Source organism: Rhinolophus sinicus, chromosome 8, assembly GCF_057876585.1.
Source record: "Rhinolophus sinicus isolate RSI-liver-muscle chromosome 8, RSI-T2T, whole genome shotgun sequence".
Lineage (NCBI taxonomy): Eukaryota > Metazoa > Chordata > Mammalia > Chiroptera > Rhinolophidae > Rhinolophus > Rhinolophus sinicus.
In genome coordinates this window covers 46,764,285-46,774,301 of record NC_142508.1, presented here as the reverse complement: position 1 = coordinate 46,774,301, position 10,017 = coordinate 46,764,285, and the positions used below count along the sequence as shown (strand labels likewise).

The following is a 10,017-nucleotide window of genomic DNA, read 5'->3' as shown; positions in this document are numbered from 1 at the left end:
TATAAATGTAAATCAACAAAAAAACTATTTTGAATGTAAAGTGGATTAACTAAAAACCTAATTATCCATTTTACTTGGAAAATATCTCGTGCGTCTTACTACCAAGCCAGTGTCTTGATATCAGAATTTCAAGTTCCATTTGTTTGCCCATTTCGCATACACCTGGCTCTCCTCATTGAAAAGTTCTGGGGAGGGACTGGGGGCCCCAAGCCACCACTTATGCCTGCGGAACCACTCTTCTGCCACTAGGGGATCCCATCGGAGGGAATGTGTGACTCTGTGGAGCGCTGCTGCTGAGGCTGGGCCACTTGCTGCACACCAGGACTAAAAGACCCTTGGCACACATTTCCGCACTCAGTTCCCACTGCCGCCCAGAAAAGTGGTCCGATGATACCCATTCTGCAAATGCAATTGTACACACCAAGTCCCGCAGCACAGAGGAAACAGAGCTAGGATTTGAACCTAGCTCTCTGATTCTGCAGCCTTGAAGACGGTTCCACCTTTGGCTCCTCACCATGATCCTGCTTTGTCTCTACGTGTGGTGGTGGTGGTGGTGGTGGTGGTGGTGGTGGTGGTGGTGGTGGTGGTGGTGGTGGTGGTGGTGGTGGTGGTGGGAGGGGGGCTTTTCTCCCACCAAGTCCATTCAGTGTGTCCCCTCCCTTTTTCTGGCACACTTCTTTTCCCCCTCATTGTACACTCATCTCGAACTCCCCTCCCACGCGCATCTCCTGCCATCCTCTCTCCTCGGTCCAGAGCCCATACAATCAGCCTTCTGAGCATCCCGCCCAACTGCCCCCTCATCTCCTTCCTACCTCCCTGCCTTGGTCCAGCACTATCCTTGCCTGCCAGGGTCCCTACCTGGGCCTCCTCCTGTGCTTCTAGTCTTGGAGAGGGGGGACCACCAGCAGAGGGGGCAGTTCTGGGATTCAGGATTTGTGTGCAGGTCTGACTTGGATCTCTCTCCTGCTCCCAGGAAGGTCCATGTCCTAAGGAGAGACATCAGGTGGTGCACTCACCCTCCCAACCCCCCCACCCTCCCACCTCGGTAACCTGGGAATCAGAAGCCACCTGCACGTCACCCTGCCCATGTGGCCAGACACTAGCACAATCTGGAATTTCAGGTCTATAAATCACTTAGGGTGGGGGGTGGGGGTAGGGGTGGGGTCACATAAAGCTGTTCTCTCACGCTGGTCTGCCTGCTTGACCTCTTGTCTCCTCCTCCAGATACCCTCCCCCCTTCCTGGGAGACTGGCCCAAGGAGGGGCCTGGGCATATATAGGGAGCCACTTTGGGAGGGGCTGGCCAGACAAGCTTCAGGCAGAGAAGGTGAGTAGGGGACTCGGAGTCTGGATGGGCAGGGGAAGCTGGGGAGGTTTGAGGCTCAAGGAAGGCCAGCACTGGGCTCTGACTAGTGACTGCCCTGCTTCAGCCACACTTTCCTCTTCTGTAAAATGGGCCACCACTGGGGTTGAAGGAAGCTGGGCCCATTCAGTACCACCCTGGGCCCAGGAGAAAGCCAGAAGCAGTCCCTGGCAGCGGGGGTGTGGAGTGGAGGCGGTGGTCCAGCTGGGCCCTCCCTCCCCTCCTGGCCTTTTCCTGGCCTCATTCCTGCTCATGTGTCCCAGGCAGGACTATGGCTTCTGCAGCAGCAGAGGCAGAGAAGGGGTCTCCGATTGTGGTGGGGCTGCTGGTCGTGGGCAACATCATTATTCTGGTGAGACATCCCCAGTGCTGGGAGCTGAGTGGGCGGGTGGGGAGAAGGGGGCAGTCCTGATCCTGGGGTGGGTGCCATGGGCCCAGCACTCCCCAGCAGGCCAGTGCTGCAAGCTCTCAAGTCAGAGCAGGCTGGGTTTGAGTCCCAGGTCTGCCTCTCCCCAGCTACGTGACCTTGAGCAAGTGACTTTACTTCCCTGTGCCTGTTTCCCCATCTATAGATTATGTCCTCATTATCGGGATGTTAGTGTGGATTAATCCATGTATGGCCCTCAGCTCGGAAAAAGTGCTTGACAAATGCTAGCTATCGTCGTTAACGTGATTATAGACATAAGGCGCCTGTTTGGCACACAGGAGGCCCATAATAATGAATAATAACAATGTCTTTTACTTAATATTTAATGTTGTGTAAAGAAAATATGTCATATCTGTAAATGGCTCTGGAGGTAGACAGCCTGGGTTCAAATCCCAGGTCTGCCACTTTCTATTGTGGAACCTGGGGCCTGTGATGTCCCTTCTCTGGGCCTCAATTTTCTCATGTGGAAGACGGAGATAAAATAGTAATGCGGAGAGGATAAAATGAGTTATTGGATTAATGTGCTTAGACCAATTGGCACACGTGGTTACTCTGTATTGGCCATAACAACAATGTACACGACAGCTGGTAACAATAATGATCATCACAGAGAAACCAGTTAGAGGCCTAATGCTTTGCACCTCATACATACGCTAGGAGTGTTCGTTTGATTGTTGTCAGAGGTATCCACCAAGAAGTTTCCTCTCTCTTGTTCCCCATCCCTTACCCCACAAGTAACCAGATGTTTTAGTTTCTCCAACATTTCAACAACTACAAGTAATAGGAGGATATATACTATTTTCTCCCCTTTCTTGCCCCAGATGTAGCTCGTTCCACATCCTGTTTCGTGCCTCTCATTTCTTCCTGCTCACGTAGTCTGTAGCCACTGCACAGGAGTCCTCAGAGCCTCCTCACCCTTTTCCACAACTGCATAGCACTGCGTTGTGTGGCATCCTGGTTCCTCTGCCCGCGGTGCTACAGGGCATCACCTTGTGGGTCTGCGATTTTCCCGTCTGGGCAGGTGTATGTGTAGGATTGATTTCTGCAAGTGGTATTGCTGGACCAAAGGGTTGATGCCTTTGTAATTGTTCTGGCGATGGCCAGATTCGCCTCTTCAGGAAATAACAATAGTAAGGGAGGACGGGTTGACCGAGCAGCTCCTCTGTGCCAGCCACGTGCTCCAGGCTTTGCATGTGGCATCTTGTCTCCTTGAAGCAGCTGGCAGCCCTGAGGGGTCAGGGGTCTGCCTGGGCCTTCCCTTTCCTTCTGGTCTCTGTCCAGCCTCATCCCTGCTCATGGAAGGCAATGTCTTTGCTGCTCTTATGTGCCCACTTTACCGAGCAAGCAGTGGAGGCTCAGAATGGGGAAGAAGCTTGCTCACAGAGACTGCTGCAGCCAGGGCTGCTGCCCCTGAGCAGGCCTTTCTAACCAGCTGTCCTGTCCAGCTGTCAGGCCTGGCCCTGTTTGCTGAGACAGTATGGGTGACAGCTGACCAGTACCGTGTATACCCACTGATGGGCGTCTCAGGCAAGGATGACGTCTTTGCTGGCGCCTGGATCGCCATCTTCTGCGGCTTCTCCTTCTTCGTTGTGGCCAGCTTTGGTGTGGGAGCAGCGCTCTGCCGCCGGCGGTCCATGATCCTCACGGTGAGGCCCCAGGGGGAGGGGTGGGGACGGGTGGGTCATAACAGCAACCACCACCACAGCCAGTGTGTTAAGCATGGCACCACACTCGGGCCTCGTGGCAATCATTTCATTTCACCTTCCCATAACCCAATGACCTAGGCTCGGCCATCCCTATCATTTCAGAAAGAAAACTGGGCACAGGGAAGGAAGGGAAGGAAGCTCTCTGTACAGGAAGATGGCTCTTAAGTAGCAGGACTGGGATTTGAGCCTCAAATAGTTGGTCTTCAGAGTCTGTGCTCATGAAGTCTGTCAATAGCAATGGCAGTAATGATAACACAGCTACCATCTAATGAGCACTCACTACTTTTTAAATGCTTTACGTGGATTCGTTCATTTATTCCTCACAACCCACCATGAGATACCATCATCATCATCATCGCGAGCCAATTTGACAGAATTGAAACTGAGGCACAGAGAAACAAGTTCCTTATTGAGGGTCACAACGCAAGTGAGTGACAGAACCAGGATTTAAACCTGAGCAGTTCAGCGCTTAAGCCTGTGCTCTTAATCTCTGCCAACAACAATAATTGCAACAATACCCACACTTCCCAGGGCATTTCATGTACCTGGACACTAGACTAAGCAGTTTAGAAAATGAGCTCTCTCAGTCCTCCCTGAAGTTAGTGCTTTTCTACCCATTTACCGGATAAGGAAACTGAGGTTCAAAGAGGCCAAAGCCTAGGTGACAGGGAGAGCAGTGATTTCAATCCTGGCCCCACTGACACAGAGCTAATGCTGTGCTTCCTCTACACTTGAGGGCCCTTTAGCTTCCCAGGAGCACCTGCTTATTTAATCAGCAAATGTTTATTGAGCAAGAACCATGTGCCAAGCCCTATGGTAGGCACTAGGGCAGGGGTGTCCAAACTTTTTTCAACGTTTTTTTACCAAGGGCCATATGCAGTAAAATACACAAACAGCCGGGCCACTCACTCGAGGTGAATTACATATTGCCTCCCCTGGTTTATTTAAATAAACTAAATATATTTTTGGAATTTGCTGCGGGCCAATTAAAAATGGATTGTGGGCCACAGTTGGCCTGCGGGCCGCAGTTTGGACACCCCTGCACTAGGGCTATGTAGTGAGCAAAACATAAAGCGTTTGCCCTAGGGGAGGGTGCTTTGAGAGTGGGAGACAGTGACCAGGGAAGGGAGAGCTGCAGCGGGGAAGGCAGAGAGAAGGCCTGGCAGCCAGAGAAAGCACCTATGGGAGGTGAGGAGTGAGCCTGCGTGAGTATTCCAGGTGGAGGGAACAGCAAGAGCAAAGGCTCTGAAGCCAGAGGAGGCCGGTGTGGCTGGAGCCAAGTGGGGGCGGGGATGAGAGAGGCGGTGAGGTGAGGGTGGATGGAGTGGTGGGGAGAAGACTGGGGGAGGGGTGGGCATGAAGGATGAGGGGAGAAAGGGAAGTTGGGCCTATGAGGTGGCCCTTGCGGGCCTTGATAAGGACTTTGGCTTTACCATAAGGAAGATGGAAAACAGGAAAAACTGTTTTCCTTCTTTTAAAATTTCTTTTCTGCATTTAATTCTCTGGCATAACAATTTAACAAAAGCCCTAAAAGTTCACCCAACTAGCAAAAAAAAAAGTTTGTGTCTTTTCTCTCTCCCCTATTAGTTTGCCATTAACAAAGACACAGAATTGAAAACATATATATTGAAAACATATATAATTGAAAATATATATTTTATGGGACATTTCAAACATAGACTGGAGAGAATGGCGTGATGAAGTCTGCGTACCTATCACCTAATTTCAACATAATCAACCGCAGACTGGCTCACTTTGTCTTCTCTACTCCACTCTCTGCCTGCCCACATTTTTCTTTCCTGCGGTATTTTGAAGCACATTCCAGACACCAAGTCATTTACCTGTAAATACTTGAGTGCACATTTCTCTGAGTGATAAGGATATTGTTTTAAAGCAGTCGGGCATGTTGTACCACACTTCACCCTGTTGCTTTAAGGGTGAAGGTGAGAGGTGAGGACAGGAAAATAATTTTCATTAAACATCAGTCAAGAATCTTTCTTCTTTTTTTTTGCACAACCACGCCACTGGCCCACCTGCAAAATTCACCCTAGCTCCTTTGTATCTGTCTTCCAATACCCAGTGTGTGTTCAAATGTCCCTGGTTGTCTCGAGAATGTCTTTTTTTCTTTTCTAAAGTAGACATTAATTTTACTGCATCCAAGCCCATAGTTAACTTCAGCAAATACTTTACATATTTTTTCTTGATTTCGTTTTCCCCTAACATTTCATTATGAAAAACTTCAAACATGGAAAATGTGAAAGCCTGAGCAGCGAACAGCTGTATGCCCACCACGTAGATTCTACCGTTCACGCTGTCCTACACTTAAAAAAAAAAAGTGCATTTCTATCTATCAGTCCATTCCTGGGGGACGAGGTGGGGAGGAAGGGTAGCGGTGTGTGACTTCATAACTTCATAGGCTTTGCCCTGACAAGGCTGTGTGTCGCTCCTTCCCTCCGTCTCTCCCCAGTACCTGTCGCTCATGCTCATCGTCTACATCTTCGAGTGTGCCTCCTGTATCACGTCCTACACCCACCGAGACTATGTGAGCCGGGCAGAGGCCAGGGGAGGGGCATGACTTCCGGGGGGAGTGTGGTGAGGGTCTCTGCTGAGGGTGGAGGCTGACCCCTCTCCCCATCCAGCCCAGATAGACCCTATCCTTTCTGGGTCTCTATTCCCTCCGCAGATGGTGTCCAACCCATCCCTGATTACCAAGCAGATGCTGACATTCTACAGTGCGGACACGGACCAGGGCCGAGAACTGACCCGCCTCTGGGACCGCATCATGATGGAGGTGGGCAGGGGGGTGAGCAGGGCTGGAGGACCTGGGGGTCTGACCGCAGAGGGAGGTAGGGCTCCCACTAGGCCCATTGCTAGATGATATCCACTCGTGGTTCTTATGAGGGAGGCTCTGGTCATTGTCATTTTCCAGATGAGGTATACAGCCCCCCAAAAAACAAAAAGGGAAAGTCACTTGCCCAGGGTCATATGGTTGGTAAGTGACAGAGCTGGGATCCACACCTGGCAGCCTAGATGCAGAGCCCCTGCTCTTACTCATTACACATATTGCATTAACAACAAACACTTAACGGGCACTAACTTCTGTTTAGCACTGTCCAAGGCACTTGTCAAGCTTATTTAGTCCTAACAACCACCCTGTGAGGGAGATCAGCTTTTTGGCGATGAGGAAACTGAGGCAAGAGGTTGAGTGGCTTGCACAAGTTCACACAGCTGGTAAGTCACAGAACCAGAAAGATTCAAACCTAGGATGCCAGGTTCTAGAAAGCACGTTCTTAATTAAACCCAACATGACACAGCAGCACAGCGGAGAATACTGGGGATCCAAGCAAAACTGAGGTCCCAGTTTGACTCTAGTCACACAGCTAGCCAGGATTGGAACCCATGCTTGAAAGGGCCTTCAGGGGCCATATTCATCCTTCAGGGGCCATATAATAAATATCTACAGGGCCTAGGAGAAGCCAGAAATCCACCTTTTGGTGTCATTTACCTCAGGTTTTGTGGACACCTAATTCAAAAGAATTTTAAAATAAATCAGTGTGGGTTTGATCCCAACCCTCCATCAGCCTCTTAGTCCTAGAACCAATATCTTCTAGTTTTTGCTGATACACACAGACACCGCCTTCCTCTTTGAGGCCCAGGACATGGGGACGTTGGGCCCTGTTGTGGTGCAGGACAACCTTGTCGTTCCTCGCTGTGTGACCTCAGGCGAGCAGCTGTCCACTCTGAGCCGCAGCCTCCCTGACCCCTGCCTTTCTCTCCAGCAAGAGTGCTGTGGCACATCTGGTCCTATGGACTGGGTGAACTTCACATCAGCCTTCCGGGCGGCCACCCCTGAGGTGGTGTTCCCCTGGCCCCCTCTGTGCTGTCGGAGGACTGGCAACTTCATCCCCCTCAATGAAGAAGGCTGCCGCCTGGGCCACGTGGACTACCTGTTCACCAAGGTGGGTCCCCTCCCCACTGCTGTACCTGTCTGTGGCCTCTCTGGCCCTCTCTGGTTCTTCTATCTCTTCCTCCCTTCCACTGTCTGTCACCTCCTCCTCCCCTCTCTGACTTTCTTTCCCTTCTCTGGTTCTCTCAACTCTCCCTCCTTCTGTCCCTCTCTTCCTCTGCAAGTCAGCAGGATACATACAGGGGCTGTCTTACTCAGACCTGGCATCTGCAACTTTTCTCAGGTTGTCTGGAAATACGAGCAACAATAATAATAGCTATAGCAAAGCACCAATAACAACCTACATCTATTGAGTTTTACTTTGTACCAGGCATCTTTCTAATTGCTTTAAGTTTTTATCTTATTTCTCACCACAGCCTGATGAGGTAAAGATGATAATAATCCCATTTTACAGATGAAGAAACTGAGAGGTCACTCAGTCAGTTATGCTCCATACAGGTGCTTTAACTACTGAAAGGAGAGTGCAGAGGCAGAGAGAGAAACCAGAGGAGGTTAGGCCAAGAGAAGTGGCCCCAGTGGTCCCTCTGGCCACGCTTGGCTGCCTGGGGCCCTTCGGCAGTGTATCTTAGATCAGGTGTCATGGAGAAGGGAGCCTGTGTGCACACCATCACCCTCTCAGCATCGGACAGACCTGTTTCCAGCTCAGACTATGTGCAGAGTGCTTCCAGGCATCATCTCATGGACTCCCCACAACTGCTTTCAGAGGGCAGTTCTGTTAAGGTCACCACTTCACAGATGGGGAAACTGAGGCTCAGAAGGTCAGATTCATACTTAGGCCCCACAGCCAGCTAATGGCAGAGCTGGCCCCCAAATTGGTCCTGCCTGACTCCAGGGCACACACTCGGAACCTTTGTTCTTGGCTGCTCCCAAGTTGGGGCAGGGGTCCATGAAGGTGACTGGCGTGGGGCTCTGGCCCTACTTGGCCTCTTTTTTAAATGAGGAGACGTCGGCACTGGACTGCTCCAAAAGGCAGATTTCAAAGCCTTGGAACTTGTGGGCAGCATGGACAGCCAGCTCTAAACACAATTGCCCTCAGGCTGTCATAGTGACCACCAGGAAACCACCTCTTCTGCAAGGCCTGGGTTCAAGGCCGTATCCCTTCTCCCTGAAACCACCCTGGGAGGTAGACTCTGTCATGATCCCCAATGCACAGGTGAGAAAACCAAGGCTCAAGGAAGGAAGTGATTTCACACAGTGATTCTTGCTTTCAGGAGCCAGCCTCTCTGGGCATTTTCTCAAACCCTCACTTTCTCCCTGCCCAGGGCTGTTTTGAACACATTGGCCATGCCATCGACAGCTACACATGGGGCATCTCGTGGTTCGGGTTTGCCATCCTGATGTGGACGGTGAGAGGCGGGGAGCCAATGGGCTGGGTGGGATGTGGGTGTGGGGCTATCCCCCCTCACCTGACTGCCTCCTCATCCAGCTCCCGGTGATGCTGATAGCCATGTATTTCTATACCACATTGTGAGGAACGAGAAGGGAAGGCCAGGTGCACGCCTCGGCCTCCTGCTCCTGCTCCTGCTCCTGCTGCCTCTGGCTCAGGCCTGGATGACCGCCTGACCCCGCCCCTTCCCACCTCCCTCCTCCTTCCCTCCTTCTACTGCCAAGATCTCTTACAGGTTTCTGAGCCCTACTGGGAGTTGGGGGTGCCCTGAACCCCTGGACATGTACGCATGGGCCCTTAGCCCTTAACCTCATTTCATTTGTTGATTCCTGGTCCGTGTATCAGTGTCCTCAGATCTCACCACCCCATTCACAGACGCCTCTCTTGTGCTCCCTGAGCTCCTCCTTCATGGTGGATGTCGCCATTATGACTGAGTAGCTTGTGCTTGTCTATTTATGTTCTTGGTAGACTGGGATTGCCGTGAGGGGGGGACAAGCTCTGTCATGGTCACTTTATTGTCCCCAGCATCTCCCAGCACTGGGCTGAGCATATCTAATAATAAATCAATACATACTGGTTGAGTGACTTAATTTGTTTTCTTCTGGGGCAAAAGTGAATGAACAAGAACTCTTCCAATGGAAGTGACAAAAACCCAACTGGTACTGACTGAAACATAAAGTGGAATTTATTGGCCCATGTAGGGCTGAATCTAGGGGTTCAGTCTAGGTTTCCAGGAAACCTGCTTCATTCTAAGGCAGGATTTCTCTGCGACACCAGACATACATCTTTATAGCTAAGCAACACAGAGGCGAGAAAGGGCCTCTGTCCCAATAGCTTTAGCCAAGGTCAGGGATTAAATCTCGCTGTCTTGGTTTAGGTTCTAGGCCCACCCTTTTGTTAGGCAGGAGAGGACACCTGGGTTAATGATCCTGCTAAGGATGCATCCAGGGGTGGTGTTGAAAAGGAGGTTATTTATCAAAGGAAAATCAGAGTGCAGGACTGCTGGGCCAGTACAGGTGACAGACATCCCTGTTAGGGACCAAAGCTTCCAGTAAGTTCTCTAAGGGTACATGACTGACAACAAACTGTTTAAGAATTTCATCTTTGCTCTTTTGTTCTCTCTGAAGTAAGCCCATCCTTTGGCCATTTTAAGCAATTAGGCCCTGCC

The 10,017-nt window shown here is 50.8% G+C and overlaps 1 protein-coding gene across 1 annotated transcript; it reads left to right on the top strand.

Moving 5' to 3' along the window:
- The first annotated feature begins 607 nt into the window (after window positions 1-607).
- Window positions 608-9,427, top strand: UPK1A (uroplakin 1A). Its single transcript, XM_019710605.3, has 9 exons — window positions 608-1,121; window positions 1,225-1,326; window positions 1,626-1,714; window positions 3,235-3,435; window positions 5,963-6,037; window positions 6,179-6,286; window positions 7,275-7,454; window positions 8,725-8,808; window positions 8,889-9,427. Exons 3-9 carry the CDS (start codon window positions 1,634-1,636, stop codon window positions 8,931-8,933), a joined length of 774 nt encoding a protein of 257 aa, XP_019566164.1. The 5' UTR covers window positions 608-1,121; window positions 1,225-1,326; window positions 1,626-1,633; the 3' UTR covers window positions 8,934-9,427.
- The last annotated feature ends 590 nt before the right edge of the window (window positions 9,428-10,017 follow it).